The following is a 19,147-nucleotide window of genomic DNA, read 5'->3' on the forward strand; positions in this document are numbered from 1 at the left end:
GATGAATGACTCCCTGGTTATTATTAATAGCGCAGGTGCTCGATTAAACCTTGGCGTAAGCAGTGACATTTGGGCACTTTATAATGACCTATTGACCTAAGTCCAAATTACCGCTTTACCAGTGGAAGACCAAATATGTTCTTCATAAGAATTTGTTAAGCACCAACTCCCTGGCCCTCTCAATAAATGAGCTTCAAGTTGTTTTTATGGGCTGGAGGGGGGTACAGAGAGATCATCTTGCATGCTCAGTATATTAGCCAGTTTCACTTAATTGGTTGGTCTTAATTGAAGCAAAAATGATTTATTTACATCAAATAATTTGCCATTAGCAATGGCAGAGATGTATTGTGGCATGCAGAACCAACAAATGCCATTCGCCCTCGATAACAGAACGTAGAATTAAACTACATGTCCACATTTCTCCCATCATACAACCAAATAATTGCTTTTCGTTCAACTACGCAGGCCTAGATTACACAGCGAGGAAATGTGTGAGTAAAATGAGATAAGATCATCCCAATTTATTACGGAGTAATAACCAACTGACCCTACTATATGGTTTGGTTACTATTTCTGGTCCCTCGACGGACCACAAATAGTAAAAAGCCCTGAGTGTATGACACAGGTGCCGTCTACCAAATGTAGAGTTCACAATCTTCTGTATGGTTCATTGCCAACAAAGATTCTTAGAATATTCCCATGTTCCATCGTTCACAGAAAAGTACCAAGTCAGCCATTGAAGTCGGACGAACATTCGCCACCATGTTCTCGGACATTTCCTTCAGACAGAAGCTTCTGGAGAAGAAAACCCTGGAGGAGTTCAAACAAGAGCTGATCCGGCACCGTCAGCAACTATCTGCGGTCAAAGACAAGGTGGTTGTCGACGAAGTGGATGACTTTGATCCACGGAGAGGCAAAGAACTCAAGGTAATTGGTGGAAAAATCACAGGGCAGATGACACAAATGGAGAAAAAAAGCTAAACAGGAGGACAATGGTGCTCTAACTTGGATTCTATGACCCCCCAGAGGGCCCATGAGGTTTTTCTTGCTGGTCCAGGGCATCATTCGATAAATTATGTTGTATCCCAAAAGAAAAAAAAAAAACATGTGAAGAGGAAACCACAAAGTAAATCGTTAGATAATTGTCTGGCCTGCCTTCCCTGATTTTATGTCTACTGGGTTGCGAACCCATGCTGTCAACGATAAATCAACATGTTCAAAACAACATTTTATGTTCTATTGACATTTTATCGTTAGTGCTCCAGAGAGATGTGCAACCAGATCAAATGTCAAATGATGGACTGATCAAACCTGGGCAATAACATTGAGATCGTTTTGAGGAATGTCTGCCAAGCATGCCTGGCAGCAGAATGAATGCAGACCCATATAATGACAAAACACCAAACACTTGTGTATATGTTCCAAACACCTCAAACAGTTCCCCCAGGAGATAGCTTATTTGGGTTGTAACACTGACATACTTTTGGTTCCGTGATAAGGATGGCATAAATGTTTGTTAAAAAGCCGTGACAAAGAAATGTTGTGTAGTAGTTTGTTAGCAATGCTGACCAATGTAGACAATGGTTAATGATCTGAACATGTATTTTACCATGTTTGACCAAGGGCGGGAAGGTAGTCGAGCGGTTAGCATGCCAACTTCACAGTGCAGAGGTTGTGAGTTCAAGACCCGGTCCGGCCTCCCTGTGTGTAGTTTGCATGTTCCCCGAGCCCTAATGAAGGTCGGGGGGTGCTGCAACCTATCCCAGCCGTCTTCGGGCGGTAGGTGGGGGACACTATGAATCGGTCTCCAGCCACTGTTGTGATTCTGACATGGCAATGCCCCATGAGATTGATCTGTAAATTAGACGATTAAATCGTTCAACATATCCCCTGCAATATGCTCATCTACCCCTGATTGATTAACACGTTCATGTGTCATATTTAGACCACACCATGTCATATTTAACGTGCTAAATATAGATAATATTTAATCCAGTACTCTGTGAAGCAATTATGTACTGGACATACATATCTGCATTTGTAGTGTACCATGTTTACATTGTATGTATTGTTCTTAAAAATTGTTAAAATATTACACCATATTTGATGGTCTGTGCCCCTTTAATGTACCGTATTTAATGGTCTGTTATTTATTGTAGTGTAAAGATTTCTTCAAAGTTGGTAAAGGTGTTTATGATGACCTTCGCCGCCGCCTACCGCTCTACCCTTCTGACTTCACAGATGGTAACTAACCTCGTTTCATCTCTCGTCATTGCTGTGCTTTCAGTGTTGTTTTCATTTTTTCTTTTACAACTGACTCTGAATGAAGGTATAATTGGGAAAGACCGCTCTTTGCTGAAGTACACCACTACGGCTATTTTCCTTTACATCGCTATACTTCTGCCAGCCATCGCCTTTGGTTCCCTCAACGACGAAAGCACAAGAGGGGAAATAGGTACTGACTTCATAAACACTTCAAAGTTGCCAACAATAAATAATGCTTTCTACCACAGTTGTTAAAATCAATTCCCAGGGGGCCAGATCCAGCATATAAAAGATGCCTAATTCATGTTTCTTGCTTCATGGATGTGTTCATTTCATGTTATTTTAAAATCTATACATGTGGTGACCTTATAATTAGTCTAAGCTTTTATCATATGTTACAATCACATACATTGAACTATAGTTGTAATCCACAGTGTACAGCAGAGTGCAGCCACTGATTTAAATGTCTCGAACAGATGTTCAGAAAACCATTGTCGGCCAGAGCATCGGAGGTGTGATCTACTCCCTGTTTGCCGGTGCGCCACTTGTCATTCCACTGACCACTGCCCCTTTGGCCATCTTCATAAGTGGTGCGTATTTATACTCATCTTCCATTAAGATATTGAAAGAGGTAGGAGTAAATTGCACATGTGATTTTCATCACTTGGTCTCAAGTCTTACGCCCGTCGCATACCAAGCGACAAGGTAGAACGCTAATGTACAAGACAAGTGCAAATAAATTGCAGTGGGTGACTTACACCGGATCACCTGGTGACTGTCCCTTGCAGACATACCAACAAATCAGCAAGCTCTAGTGCAGTGGTCCTTAATCTGGTTGGAGGCACCGAACCCCACCAGTTTTATATTGTCATTCACCGACCCCTTTCTTTCAATGACTGGGCCTACTAACTGCAGACGAGACTAGGGGGGGGGGGGGACCTCTGCGACGGAGGATCCACCGAACACCTGAGACAGACTCACCGAACCCCAAGGGTTCGATCGAACCCAATTTAAGAACCACCGCTCTAGTGTCATGTTAAACTGCGTACTCGGCGGGTCTTCTACTTCAAATTTTAAACAAGGACCAAGTTACTGTTAAAAGTAAAGCAAGCCGAGTCGAGTCCCCATTCAATTTCAAGTGAGTGAGGCGAGGCCATTGCTTGTGTTAAGCGAAATTTAAGTCAAGTTATACCATTTTGTTCAGTCACAGCACAATGTGTATTTGAAATTTTGCATTCAGTACATGTCCTCAACTGCGCTACTGTAACACAATCGCAGTCAGTTTTTTTTCATAGGCACCAAAACCAGATTGCCACAAACCATATTACTGATGCTCAATTAAACACATAACAGTCAAGAAGCTATTGATGAAAGATTGTGTGTCAATGGATGAAGTTACATGCGTGTGTTTCTCTTTGACTTGAAAATCTTGAATGTTGCAGTTTGCTTCAAAAACATCAACCTTGAATACAAATATAATAGTCTTTGATGCTCAGTCATACTCAGTCCACAGGGTGGACTCTGCACTTAGCATGGCGGTGGATTGCTAGGTTTGTATGAACTGCATGAAAAAAATATATGAATATTTTCATTCCAAAACCAAAACAAACAACACACACTCTTATAAACAGCGCCATGTAGACGTACCAAGTCACGTACGGGAGTTGAAGCTTTTGATACATTGAGTCTTATGAAAATGATGCCAATGTCAAGGCGAGTCTTTCATCAGTTTTAGCCATGGAAGTTTGAAAAGTCTGACTTTAGTCAAACCAACTGACCTGACTTCCTCACCTCTGGATGTTGAACCAACATCAGGATTGTTTCTTTTTAACAACAGTTGGGTTTGATCATAGTTATCCGGGGCATCTGTGATGACTACAACTTGGACTTTGACGCTTTCTACGCTTGCATCGGCCTGTGGAACAGTTTGTTCCTGATCCTAGGGGGGTTTTTCAACGTCAGCCTGCTGATGAAGCTCTTCAAACGGTGAGTGGACTCGTGGATACCCACTCCACTGCTTTTACACCAAGTTAGTCGCCTGGTGTGGTATCCATGAGATATTTAAACACGGAACACTTTGCTCAATAAACCAACGTGTGACCTCAAGGCAAGGACTTTGATTTTGACATGTGGATGTTATGACTTCCTTTTTTTTAACAATGTGGTGTTTCCTTCCACTGGGTTGCATTGTTATGTCTGCACACTGAGAAATAACCCTGCCATGGCTCTCTTTCCCCAGCTCCACAGAGGAGGTCATTGCGTTGTTCATCTCCATCGCATTTGTTGGGGATGCAGTGAAAGGCACAGTTAAAAGTGAGTTCATTAAATATGTTTGTATCTTCATTATGGAGATTGACTTGACATAGAGATGACCTGGAACTTTATGGAAATAGTGCAACAAAAAAAAGATACAAGGATTCTTATCATCATCAGCATTTGGGCGTTCAATGACTTTTTGTTCTTTCCTCTGAGACTTAAATGTCGAATCGTTTACTAAAGATAATTGTGAATTTGTTTTCACTCTGGCTCGTTGTAATTTAATTGTTTTAACCTTACATTTTTTTATGTTTAATGAAACACATTTGATTTAGAAATAAATTAATCTTAATCGTAGATAATCTTTATGCAATGTTTGTTTAACACTTTATAGTTTTAATTAATAATAATAATAATAATAATAATTTTAAAATCGTGAAACTATTAGTTTTTTTAATTAAACAGATTTCTAAAAAATCTATTTCATTTCATTTCATTTTGTAAGGTGGTTGCATGAAATCAAATCCTATTTATTTATCTATCATTATATAATACTATGTGTGTGCGCGCTTGTGCACAGTCCCACCTATACTTCACATTGATTAGAAATAATAAATATTTCTCCTTGAGATAAATAAAATAATAATAATAATATTAATAATAATAAAGTGCCCTTGAGAGTTTTGAAAGGTTATAAATGAAATGTATAATAATAATAATAATAATAATAATAATAATAATAATAATAATAATAGACACACATCATTGATGTGTGTCTTCGGTCAATGCATTAACAAAGTGGTTACAATGAAAATTTTTCAAATGAATTATTTATTCCCTGCTAGTTTTCCAACACTACTTCCATGAACCCACGCTGGCAACTGGAAACAGCACAGTAGTCCTTCACCAGATCACAGAGGTTCTGGAGAAGATGAATAACCAGACAACGGATGAGACAATGGACCCCAGTGAAGGGCATGTCTCTGTGTTCTTGCCCAAGTCGCTGGTGATTTGCTCCAGAGAAATCCCCATCCTGTGCCTGCTGCTGATGCTGGGCACCTTATGGCTGGGTTATGCCCTCTATCTTGTCAAGAGAAGGTAGGTCACTGTCTGTAATCTGCTGGGATAAGCTCCGACACTTCCCGTGATCTTCGTGAGGATAAGCCAATCGGAAAATGAATTAATTAATGAATTGGGAGGAGAGAAGACTGCCATTTTAGGAGATGAAGGCAACATATATATCGGAATCAGTGTAACCAAGAGAAATTAAGCAAAAATGAAGAAGCTATATCAGATGTTGAGAATAATACTGATGAAAATAAGGATAATAAAATGAACTGGAAATCCATTTGACGTGTGCAAAATCAAATTCAGTCATTGATTACGATCCGGATTAGAGCCAATCACATTTGACCAGTGATGAGCCGTCAGGGCCTGCAAGGCCTTCTCTGCTGACATAAAAATATCTGAATCACAGACTAATGTGAATTATATTTTGTCCATGAATTCTTATTAAATAATTCCAAATTGTCTTTCAGGTTCCTTTCCTTGCTTTTCCCCTGTTGTGCTGCTTCCATATGTGTGTTTTCGGATTTAATCATTTAACCAATCACATTTTAGACATCATTTCTGACCAGAAATCTACCTGGACGTCTTCACAATCAGTTCTGCACGCTCTGGAGCATAAAAAAATCAATGCCGATGAAACGGTTGCTTTAACCAATCAGAGTTCCAGTTGGCAACCCAAGGCCTGCTTGAAGGCGCTGGCAATGTCAGAGTTTTCGCAAATTATGATTGGCTAGTCATATTATTGGTTAGTCATTAGCCAATCAAAGCCTTACTAGCTGCTCGTGATAAGCGCATACTGGGCAGAGCTGGCACACTGTATCTGTAGTGAGCATTTTTGTGTTGACTTAATAGCAGTTTTGTCAGCCCACAATGGCGGAAGGAGAAGAAAGGGATTTGGTTGCAGATATACTGCTAAAGCCATTTTCAAGATGGACTTTTCAAGAATAGCTAGACATCATTAAGAAAGGTTGGACAGCTCTGAAGCTAGCAAAAATAGCAAATAATATTGCAATATTATGAGGTTATCGTGAATCCTCACATTCATTTTTATGACAGTATTTTTTTAAGTTTCTTCAAGTCATAAGTTATTTCCTGCCCAACAACATCCTCTCGTGTATGCGAAGTAAATCACACCACACTCGCAGCTGTGGAGTGATTCAGACGTAGCACTACTGAAGGCCTAGAAATGACATGCATGGCCCGCTTGCATTTGACCACTGTTAAAAATGAAGAATCCTTTGAATTAGGGGTTGAGGATTCATTTGAGCTTGAATACAACTGGATGAATATAGACATAAAGTGGATCATTTTGTCCAAATGAAATCAAATGGGGCGAATGAATAGCGCAAGTAGGTTTCACTGCACTTTTGCCGCTTTATTTATTCCATCCGTCACCATATAAGAGACGGATATTTCACTTTCCACTGCACTCAATTTGTCTGGCAGCCACTGTGACCCATTTGTTTCAGCCACTTGACATGGTGCTGTGAAATCTGAAAAAAAAAATGTTTCTATCTCCCGGCTTGTTTTGGCGTACATTTTTTTTAAAACACGATGGCACAGTGATCTATCCCACAATCAAGTCATCCCACGTTCAGATTTCCGTTTGCCTATGTGGCGCTCATTGGGTTAACATTATGCCAGCTTACCATTAACAAATGTGTTATTGAGTCATTTTCTGCCATGTCTGTATTTACTGCCATTCACAGATAAAGCGCTGGTCAGACCTCTGCCAATGTTTTCCCCTCCCGCGAGGGGGCAGAATTTGCCTTTTGTATAGCCGCCCCTACTTGCACCTCATATTACAACAGACCTATATAATTTAGGAATTAACTCTGGTTTTCTGCTAAGAGAAGAAAGTCTAAGGTTTCTTACGCTGCATTGAATATTTATGTAGTCTTAAAAGTCATATTCTATGGATCCTGGAATATGAGTGAAAAATGACCAAAACCCTGGCACTGGAGTGGACACATTTTTGCACGTCTGACAGTTGTAATGCAGTTCAGGTTCATTTTAAAATGTCTCTCAAAGGCCTAACATTGCTTTCAACATTTAGCTTGTAGTAGACGTGCACATTCCACCATGGCGTCCCTGATCCACTGGTCCTCTCCCCTTTCATCGAGAACTGCTTTATGTAACAAGGAGGGTATAGAAAGTGCTGAGGAAAGAATGACTCTCTGTGTCTTTGTTTTGTCATATTATTTGTTATTTAGTTTTTTTTTTGTTCTTTTGACTTCAAAATAGCGCTGCGAGAGTGGCTGCCTTTTCAGCAGCTCCTGTATTTTGTTCTAATTCTTTCTTTCCTTTCCCGTTCATCACTTTGCTGCTGTGAAATGTACATTTCTCCATTGCGAGACGAATATAGATAAATCCAATCCAACATTCTAACCTACAATTGTTTCTTGATATTGGGTAATGGGCCACGTGCTGCTTCATCAAGTGGAAAGCTCAATACTAATGAAATGTGGCAGCCTGCTCTGATGGAGTCATATCCTTGATTTCAGCCCATATATGAACAGCAAAGTCCGAGAAGTCGTGTCGGACTGCGCCCTGCCAATCTCCGTGCTGGTTTTCTCCTTCATTGGCTCGTACCTCTTTGTTGACATACAAAGTAAGTGCCAATCTTTTTGACTTCTTTACGGTGTGACACGTGTCTCACGGTTGGTTCGCTCCCTCCCGACAGTCCCCGTGTTCAGCGTCCACAAGGGGCCTGTCTTCAACTACCCCCCCTTCGACAAGTTGTCGGGCCTGAACACCCTGAGCGCCGTGGGCCTTGGCTTTCTTCTTGCCCTGCTTATCTTCATCGACCAGAACATTGTCATTTCACTCACACACGTACCGGAGCACAAGTAAGAGTATTTGCAGTCTCTTGAAAATGATATTATTCCCCAAAAGTTGTGTAGACTAGTCTTTCACCCTTCTGGGGTTTGCTTTGAAACATTTTTTCAGACTTGAATTAACTTCCACAGAAATTAGCAAAAGTTATATAATGAGAAAATGAAGCACATACCTAAAGTGGAAAACCAACATGAAAATGATTTCACTTAGTTGTCTGTTTCTTACTGGGAATTCAATTTGCAAAAACGTCATGATAGTGGTCAAAAAAGTGGCCAGTAATGACCAGTGCGCAACATAATGAACAATGCTTTTGTAGATTATGCTTTTGGGAATTATCTTTTAACATGTACTGTATTTAGCAACAAATATCTGAAATCACTTTAAAGACAATTGACGTCTCCAGACAAGTTGTTTCCATAATTTGTAAAATGGCTTCAAATGACTTCTACTGAGCGTATTTTACAAAGATTCCACCGCATATAGCTATATTTTACGTTTTAAGACTCGCGCTGAATATTTCGGAAGTCTTGTTTTTGAGTTGGTGACGAGTCTGTACGTGACGTCACTGAAGGAACGCCCCTGACCGAAAAAAAGGACACATTGTAGCATTTCATTGTACTAAGTTCATCCTGTCTACTTGATATCTAATGTTAAGCAGATTTTTAACTTACAGACAGTGTAGGTCAGTGTCCGAAGGCGGAAGAAAAAGTGATGTCGGTTGTCGTTTAAGGTGTATTTAAGTATTTGCTTAAAAAGTGCAACAATTTTTTAAAAAGCTGATATTTGAATGAATTTGTCATTTGCAGACTACTCAAAGGCACAACATTCCATTGGGACTTAGTGCTGACCGGCCTCATCAACATCCTCATGTCCTGTCTGGGGTTGCCATGGATGCATGCGGCCTTCCCACATTCCTCGCTGCACGCTCGTCAGCTGGCCAAAATGGAACAGCATGTGGAGAACGGCCACGTCTACACCACGTGAGTCAAACCTGAAAGCCCAAACTACATGGAACAATCATTCAAATCATGAATCTCTTTAAAAACAAGATTCAAATCAGAGCCTCTCTGTGTCTCCCTCCCCGTGACACCCTCTCCATGTCTGTCCCTCCATGGCTCCCTCTCCATGTCTCTCTCTCCATATCTCCCCATGTCTCTCTCTCCATGTCTCCCCTCTCCCTGTCTCCATGTCTCTCTCTCCATGTCTCCCCATGTCTCTCTCTCTCTCTCTCTCTCTCTCTCTCTCTCTCTCTCTCCATGTCTCCCCATGTCTCATTCTCCCTGTCTACATGTCTCTCTCTCTTCATGTCTTCCCATGTCTCTCTCTCTCCATGTCCTACTCTACTAAATCCTACTGGACCCTCCACACCCTGCCCACCACCTTTTCCAGCTACTCCCCTCATGCAGGCGCTACCGATCCATGCGCACCAAATCCAGAAGATATTTAAACAGCTTCTTCCCCCAAGCCATTAACTCTTTGAACTCTTTCAACAGTAGCCAAAATGGAACTGTATAGTGCCACTTAGCAGTTTTTTTTGACGACGATACTAGTGCAGCGTGTTCTACATACTTGATTCTGATTCTGATGTCTCCCCATGTCTCTCTCCCCCCATGTCTCTCCCATGCCCCTTTCCCATGTCTCCCCCCTCCCTCCGTCTGTCTTTCTCTCTCTCCCTCTATCTATCTATATATAATGTGCTTATTACATATATTGGAATAGTCACTCATAAAAAACAACAACAATCGCAACAATATGGCTTGAGAGATTATACGTGTTCTTAAATATGCAGATTCGAATTTACACTCAAACAAACTGACTGAAAAAATACAGTGATGAAAACTTTGAGTGAGGTAAAAACTAAATATATTTTTGGAACTGACTGCAGTTGGTGATCATCTTGATTGTGTCACAATGCTGAACATGAGCATGTCAAGGACTTCCCGCATGCTTTGTTTTATCTTGACAGTATCATCAGCGTAAAGGAGACGCGTCTGACCTCGCTGGTCGCCAACATCCTGATCGGCTTGTCTGCCTTCATGCTTCCCATTCCTCTGCAGTGGATTCCTAAGCCTGTCCTCTACGGACTCTTCCTCTACATCGCTGCTACGTCACTAGACGGCAACCAGATGTTTGACCGCATGGCTCTGCTGTTGAAGGAACAGGTGTGCAGAATTTAGTATGTTTGGTTTGAATTTCTTTTTTTCATGTACTGAGGAATGATAGACAAAATGATGCGGGTCATATCCTCGATTTTGTGGTCCCAATACCAGCGGACCCTTTTCTGATCTCACTTCAATACAATTGAAGTTAATGCAAGAAAGCCTTTGTCTTCCTGCAGGCCTGTTGTTTTTTTGGCCTTTTTAAAATAATATGTTTAGTGGTGTTTGCAGCATGGCATCAGGAGTTGAAAATCGAGGCTTGATTACTTTAACACGCTTTACTTTGGAGTCAGCCAATCATCCATGAAGTGTCTCCAGGTGGTCCAGAATGCTGCTGCTCGCCTCTTGGCTGGTACTCATAAGAGGGAGCACATAAGTCCTATTCTGGCATCCGTTCACTGGGTCCCTGTACATTTAAAGTTCTTTTCAAGATCTTATTATTTGTCTTCAAATCTTTAAATGGCCTCATTCCTAGTTAACTTTCCAAGCTCATACGCCCTACACACCTTCTTGGTGCCTCAGGTCTGCTGACCAGACATTATTAGATGTACCAAAAAATAAACAGAGGCTCAGAGGGGAAGGAGCTTTTTCCATTGCTGGTCCCACACTCTGGAATGACCTGCCAATGAATGTCTGTGTAAGCTCTCAGTCGTACAGGAGTGGTCCATCGATGAAAATGTTTCTTCATCCGTCATCTGTACTTTTTTGAAGGTGTCGGACGTTTCGCTTCCCATCAAAGAAGCTTAGTCAGCAAAATAAAATTTGCTGGTAGCACTGGTCCTATATATATATATATATACACCACCTCATCAGCATGACTAAGCCTACATGGTAAAGATCTAAGAAGTCTGTTGTAAGCACGATCCAAATCAAACGTCAAACCACATGGCCATTTCGTGAAAGTTTTTGCTGTTTTATAAAAATAGCTTTCAAACCATCCATTTTTTTTCTCACTAAGATTTTGATGTCACTGTCGTCACTGCCAATGAACATTCGGCAAGCCTCCTCGGTGCCCATCTTTCAAACCCACCTCAAAACTTACTTGAACTCTTTGGCATGATTCATCTTTACTTCTTAGTAGAAGGCACCAGGGAGTAAAACTATCTTTGTAACTGATTTATTTCCTGTATATGACAGTTGTCAAGAAGCACTTTGTCACAGCTTCAGTGTTGTGAAAGCACTACATAAATCAACATGTATTGTATAATTTGTAACGATTTCACTTTTGAAAACAGACATCCTATCCTCCCACCCACTACATCCGCCGTGTGCCCCAGAGGAAAGTGCACTATTTCACCGGGCTGCAGATGATCCAGCTTATTGTCCTGTGTGCCTTTGGCATGTACCCTCTGCCCTACATGAAGATGGTCTTCCCCCTACTGATGATTTTGCTCGTCCCTGTCAGGTGAAAAGAGCCAGAATTTAATTTATTTGCCGTTTAAGTCGTGTGTAAAATGTCTTGGGTGATGAACTATCACATCGTACCCTTCTGGTCCGTGTAAAAAATAAGATATTTCAGGTCAAAATTTGCTTCAGGATTTAGCTAACAGCTCTTCAATTGGAATCGAGATTTGTCTTGATTCTACGGTTGAAGAGCGCTTGCCTGTCTGTTGTGAATGAAACCTCTGAGATGTCACTTCTCAGAACCTGACTGACATTTCTCGTTTATGCGAATGAACTTTAATGCTGAAGTTCTGTATTTTGTTTCTGTAAATATCCTGAAGGACATTGGTAATGAGATTATATATAAAATAAGTCATATAAATAAGTCAATAGTTGTTTGCATTTTCTGTTGACATGAATTGACTGCTAAAACTGACAGATGGACATTCAACTGTAATTCAAATGGGCAGACGTTTCAGTGGACAGACTCTCATTTCCATAATCTACATATGCAAATGTGATGACTGATATGACTGATGTCGGTATAATGTATATGCAAACAGACCTTTCATTGTGTGTGTGTGCGTGTATGTGTGTGCAGGTGGGCACATGCATTGCTGAACAAATATACCTGCATGTTTAATGTCCTGTGTATATTATGATTATCATGACTATACATTATGTAAAAGGCAAACATATATTTGCATTATCAGTGTACACAAAAGTGCTGTATGCATTAAGCTTTATATTGTGTGTATGAACGTGTTAAAATAAGAAACCATTTTTTTTTAAAGACTAGTACTTCTATTTGACATTGATCATATTTTCTGTGTGTGTTTTGCTGTAGGACAAGCTTTCTTCCGAGAATTATTAACGCCAAGTATCTGGACATCATGGACTCGCAGCATATGTAAAACAAGAGCACACACACACACACACACACACACACACACACACACACACACACACACACACACACACACACACACACACACACACACACACACACACACACACACACACACACACACACACACACACACACACACACACACACACAGAAGGTAATAGACTCTTAATTGATCTAGATCTGATATCATTTATCATGATCTGATAATTTTGCAATTGCTTGATAAACTAAGTACAATTATCATAGTCCTTATTTACTGATTTACTGTTTTCTGCTAGCTAAATCGGTCACCAGCGAGTAGCGACACATACAAAGGGCTCATCTAATTATTCTGATAATTACAGTATAACAATATGTTTTTTCTGTTTTATAATGTGTTTTCTATTTGATTGTGCATTTAACACATTTTTTTAAATGTGGCATTTTTATATAAGCCTCAATTGTGCAATACAAATTGTTGTAGTAACGTTTTGATAGAATAAAATAATTTCAATGAATCTCTGAATCCGGTTGTTGCTCCCTGTTTTTTTGTTTGACAATGTTACATAAGAGAAGTGCAACTCCGACCCGATCATTAAACTTTGAACAAACGAAGCCCTTCCACTGAATTCATTGCCTGTTTGCGATTAACCCTCATTTTATGTTGAAAAAAAAATCACATTGATTATGTTGTGGGTCATTTTTATTCATATTTAAAAATCCACACAAAATAAGTCCAATCATGGTTGACATCAGCAACAACTGTTTCTGAGATGTTATAAGCATACTTCAAAAGAGAGACAATATATTTTCTATCCCAATAGGATATTTTAGAACTGTTTTGAAGAAAGGAAAAAGAAAGGCTATCCAGTGCTTTAGTCAACAACAAAAATGGAAACGGGTAAAATCGACCCCGTAACATAATATGAGGATAAATTTGAGCCAAAAACATGGGTGCCTGGAAAGGGAATGTCGCGTGACAGCTCCAGTAGATGGCAGTGCAAGCCAAGCAGCTGGATGGGGGCGAGTTTTGTTAACCATAGCGGAATGATGATAGTTTTGCATCAGGTGTTACTAATGTGAAGGAAAGGCCGCCTTGGATTTAACTGGCAGATGCTCCGTTCCATTTTGTTTCCTCGCACATCAAATTTTTGAAATAAATGGCCCTCAATCCCAAATTTTCACACCTGCAGTACTCTAGGAAAATAAAATGAGCATCTGTGGAACTCTGCATCATCCAAGTGTGCCGCACACATATCGACAAGCGCATACCCCCCCACTCGACCTAATTAATAAATACAGCAATTAGACCGATAATTAGATATATTTGAAAGGTTGCCTTTTGCGATCATACCGTTGTGTGTCTCATTAGAATGTTAAAGCATTACCAAGCATAGAGCAAGATTTACACATAGGTCTACATTTCCATTATCCATCCATCCTCTTATGTAAATGATATTCCTGATAAGGCAGATGTTTGCATTCCGTACATGTAGACGTAGAATGTAAATTGCAACAGGAAACAGTACTACATTGTGTGCATATGTGTGTTCGTGTGTGCTTGATTATATAGTAATGTTATGAGACATATAAATGGATCCACCTAATCCATTCATCGTTTGTGTATTTGCCTACATGGTGGCCCACTTAGACATATAAATGGATGGATTAGATAGATAAATAGGCATAAAGACATTTTCATTCGGTGTGTCTGTGTAAAAAACGTGTACATGCTTAGTATATATATATATATATATATATATATATATATATATATATATATATATATATATATATATACTAAGCATGTACACGTTTTTTACACGTTTTTACACACATATATATATATATATATATATATATATATATATATATATATATATATATATAGTGAGACCTCAACTTACAAATGCCTTATAATACGAACTTTTCATCATACGAACGTCAAATTTATGAATATTAAGCCTCATAATAAGAACTATTTTCATCTTACGCACTTCGGTGGAAGTGTGTATACATAAATACATAATCTTCTGCGGAAGAACACGAAAGCACACGACCTTCGGCTCTGGCGGAGTGATCTTCGGCAACCGAACAGCGCTCCAGCCGACGCTACTTTGCACACCCCCTCTCATTGAATGCACACGTCCATCGCCTCCTTGCAGCTTTTTGCTTATACTTTTACGATTATGGCACCGAAAAAAACCCACCACAGGCTCGTGTTCAGCCCAAGAAGAAACACAATAAAATCACAGTCGCTGAGAAGAAGGAGATCATTGAAAAACACGAACGACGTGTGCTTTTGTGTGATTTAGCGACAGAGCGCAGCTATGCTAAGTCCACCATCGCTACCATCCTTCGCATCAAAGAAGCTATCAAAGGTGCGTCTGCTGCAAAAGGTGTTTCCATGCTCTTAAAGCGACGGTCTCGGGCAATCGAAGAAGTTGAAAAACTTCTGTTAATTTGGATTCACGAATAGCAGCTATCCGGCGACAGCGTGAGTAAAGCTATTTTATGCGAGAAAGCACGGCTAATTCACGCCGATATCGCCATGCTCCAACCTGGAAGTTCGGCGCTTATTCAGGATTTTAAAGCCCGTAACCGAGAACATCTGAGGGCGAGGAGGAGAAGGCAATGTTGGCAAAGTGGAATGATGTGCAGGCTTTTACCGAAGAGTTCCATCCAGAAAAGACTGGCTATGACAATCATCAACATGATGAACGATAATGTGATGCCTCAGTATCATAAGACCTTACAAGTCAGAAAGCAACAGGTGTCAATTAAGAGGTTTTTAATCAGCAAAAAGGATGAGGAGTCTCCAAAGAAGCAGAGAAGCCACACCAGAGGTTAAGTTACCAACAGTCCTTCTGTGATTCTCCTTCCATAAGCCATCAATGACCATCAAAAAGGTAAATACAGCTTTATTTTACAGCAGTTTATTTCTTTAATTACAGTCCTCATGTAATGTGCTCTCTTTCCAAACAGCCATTCCATCAAGTCATCAATGACCATCACAAATGGAAATAAAGTGACTTTATGATACAATGCAGTGTATTCCTTTAATTACAATACCATAGCACATTTATTATGCATAGGATAAGGTAGGTTGTGTGTAGATTTAAGGCTTATTTAGTTTAAAAGTATATTTTATGGAAACCCGGGAACGGATTATTCCCATTTTAATGGTTTCCTATGGGAATTTTTTTTCGAGATACACACTTTTCACCTTACACACACTGTCTGGGAACCAATTAAATTCGTAAATTGAGCTCTATATATATATATATATATATATATATATATATATATATATATATATATATATATATATATATATATATATATATATATATATATATATACACACACACACCCACGTATAGTGATACCTTGGCTTACAAACTTTTTGCCTTACGAACATAAAATTTGCGAGACTATAATCTTGGCATACGAAGTAGTTTTCAGCGGACAAACCAAACCACAAACCACCACGGTGGCTGGTGGACCAGTTTTCGGCGGAGGAACACCAAACCATACGGTCGAACAGCGCCATGTTGGCTGGGGAACTAGATTTCCACACTTGCTTTCAGTGTTCGAATGGAGTACTTTTGCAATGATAGGACCAAAAAGACCACATCACAGGCTAGTGTTAAGATGAAGATGACCCAAAAGAAAATTACGGTCGAGCAGAAGAAGGAGATCATCGGAAAACACGAACAAGGTTTGCGTTTATGTGACTTAGCGTCCCCAGTATGCGAAGTCGACCATTGCTACGTATGGCTAAGGGTGTATCTGTGTTGTCTAAGCTATGGTCTCAGGCAATAGAAGACGTTGAAAAACTTCTGTTGATTTGGATTAATGAAAAGCAACTAGCAGGGGACCGTGTGAATGAGGGTATTATCACCGAGAAAGCATGGCAACTTCACTCGGGTATCATCAAGAGGCAACTACATCAATGACCACAAATTTAAATACAACGATTTAATTATACACTACAGTTTATTCTTTTAATTACAATACATTATCACATTTATTATACATAAAATGGGTATAGTTTGTGTAGTTTGACGTCTTATTTAGTGGAAAATTATGTATTATGGGAACGGATTATTCTCATTTTTAATTGTTTCTTATGGGAAATAAATGTTTGGCAGATGAACCTTTTTCCTTATACTCACTTTCTAAGAACCAATTAAGTTTGTAAACTGAGGTATCACTGTATATCGTATTTTACGGTGTATAAGGCGCACCAGAGTGTAAGGTGCGCCCTCAAAGAATGCCGTATTTTCACACTTTTTCCATATAGTTATTGCACGGGACTATAAGGCACAACTTGAATGAATGAAAAAAAGTTTTCCCAATATAATATATAAAACATTACCAAATATAAGGCACATCATATTACAAGGAGCTATTACAGTAGAGGCTGGGGTTATGCACTACTTCTAAATGGTTTCGGGAGCTGCTGACAGGAGTTGCAAGACCTGATGTGGCTCAATATATTCACACATAAGGTGCACCTGCATATAAGTCATCTTTTGAAGAAAGAGGGTATACAGTATATATAGCGGACGGACGGACGGATGGACCCAACGTGAAACTCATTGCAACGAGGGCCGACGTCTGCCTGCTCAGTACAAAATGAGCAAGAGAAATAATTGACACCATGAGATGTCTCTGAGCTATCTTCTAAGGGTGACTATTTTAGTTTAGTTTAATTATACAATGGTCCTTCTGCATGTGTTGTGAGGGTGGCTTTCTTGATGGGATTTAGTTAGTTCATGTGGGGGATTGAAGCATTTTCACCATGCTGATTTGTCCAATTAAATATGCCATCTTTTCTCCTCCTTATTAATCCTGGGACCACCGATATAGAAAATGTCCTCTTGAAGTGAGGATAATAACAGTGCTCTTGTCTTGCCTGTGGGTTTCCATCACATTTCGAGTGTCTCCTATCGAGTGTTTTCTCGACAATATGTCATCCTGCCCACACATGTGGGAAGTGCTTGAGCACATAGTGGATCCACCATTAGGCACTGTAGTGTATAGGATTGAAACAAACAAAAGAACCATTGGGAAATTCTGCTTTTATAACAATAATATAATAAGACATTTTGTTTATATAGTAAAGTCTTGTTATATCGATATCATTTATATTGATTATACTTATTACGACACTATTTTCATTTCCTGTGCACATTTCTAGTCTCTTTATGTATAATTAGTGCCGTTTAGTACGATTCGTGGTTTTTACGATAATCTGGTTACTACGGTGCTCTTTTGTGTGTGTGTGTGTAGCAGACGAGATTGAAGTGTTTATGTTTAAAGGTAAAAATGGGAAGCAGAAGAAGATTGATGACTTTTTTAAATTGTATACATAATACAGTAAGATGTAAGCGTTGCTGTTTCCCTGTTGTGTTATGTACATGCCCGCTGTATTGTATATGAATGCAATTGTTTTTTGCAACAATGTTTCTTGTTTTGTCTGCTGAAGCGTGATGATTTTGAAAATTACCATACATTCCATACTGTGTATTAAAGGACAACCGATGTCACTTTTTATTCAAATGCAAAACACCAATAAAAATGACTTCACGCCAAGACGTCTTGCATTGCTTGTGAATCCAAACAATGGCTTCAGATTCGGAAAATATGCTTTCTTGTTACACATCCAGTTATGAATATGATTCAAATACACTGTAGTTCTGAAGAGGAAAGCATACATGTTTGCAATCGATTAAAGAATTATATGTGCCATTTTGAGGCAACATTGGGGGAACATCTCTCACCCGAAAAAAAGAGGCACAAAATGGCGAGCTCATGGCCAGCTCCGTTTCTTATATGGCGCTTGGATGCCCTCTTTTGGCGGCTTTTGTTAATGCAGTTCGGCGCAGGGCGGATATATCGACAGTACGGTTATATTGACATTTTTTTCTAACTCCCGAGAATATCGATATAACGAGACTTTACTGTATATCCAATCCAATCTAATGGCAACCAATCTCTACAGGTTGACATTGGGACCAGAATAATATGAATTTTCCAGAAAGAAAAAAAAATCAACTCTGGGTTTGTTTTTAATAAGGACTACTCCTCTGTTCTTGTTATGATGATTATGTCAGTATGCATTAAATCCCATCATGTAGATTGTTGACTGCTTTGCTGACTCTGTGGAGATGGGAGCTGTTTGGAGTCAGTGCAAAAACACACTCACACACGCCAAATTTAATTGTCTAAAACATGTCAAATAGTTTATTTTTAAAAATAATCATTAAACTACCTTGAAAAA

General features: G+C 39.5%; 1 protein-coding gene across 7 annotated transcripts in view; it reads left to right on the plus strand.

Moving 5' to 3' along the window:
• The window catches only part of LOC148901274 (solute carrier family 4 member 11-like), a 36,322-nt gene extending 23,301 nt beyond the window's left edge, over positions 1 to 13,021 (plus strand). For all 7 annotated transcript variants that reach the window (XM_089021730.1, XM_089021767.1, XM_089021720.1 and 4 more), the window contains 13 exons: positions 718 to 927; positions 2,160 to 2,244; positions 2,330 to 2,455; positions 2,742 to 2,855; positions 4,119 to 4,251; positions 4,505 to 4,578; positions 5,367 to 5,619; positions 8,094 to 8,200; positions 8,273 to 8,438; positions 9,234 to 9,407; positions 10,394 to 10,589; positions 11,822 to 11,991; positions 12,817 to 13,021. In XM_089021730.1, coding sequence (XP_088877856.1) covers positions 718 to 927; positions 2,160 to 2,244; positions 2,330 to 2,455; positions 2,742 to 2,855; positions 4,119 to 4,251; positions 4,505 to 4,578; positions 5,367 to 5,619; positions 8,094 to 8,200; positions 8,273 to 8,438; positions 9,234 to 9,407; positions 10,394 to 10,589; positions 11,822 to 11,991; positions 12,817 to 12,883 — 1,875 coding nt within the window. In that variant the 3' untranslated portion in view covers positions 12,884 to 13,021. The remainder of the gene's footprint in view (positions 1 to 717; positions 928 to 2,159; positions 2,245 to 2,329; positions 2,456 to 2,741; positions 2,856 to 4,118; positions 4,252 to 4,504; positions 4,579 to 5,366; positions 5,620 to 8,093; positions 8,201 to 8,272; positions 8,439 to 9,233; positions 9,408 to 10,393; positions 10,590 to 11,821; positions 11,992 to 12,816) is intronic.
• Positions 13,022 to 19,147: the final 6,126 nt, after the last annotated feature.

Source organism: Hippocampus bargibanti, linkage group LG02, assembly GCF_051943395.1.
Source record: "Hippocampus bargibanti isolate YZ-2025 linkage group LG02, ASM5194339v1, whole genome shotgun sequence".
Taxonomy (NCBI): Eukaryota; Metazoa; Chordata; class Actinopteri; order Syngnathiformes; family Syngnathidae; genus Hippocampus; species Hippocampus bargibanti.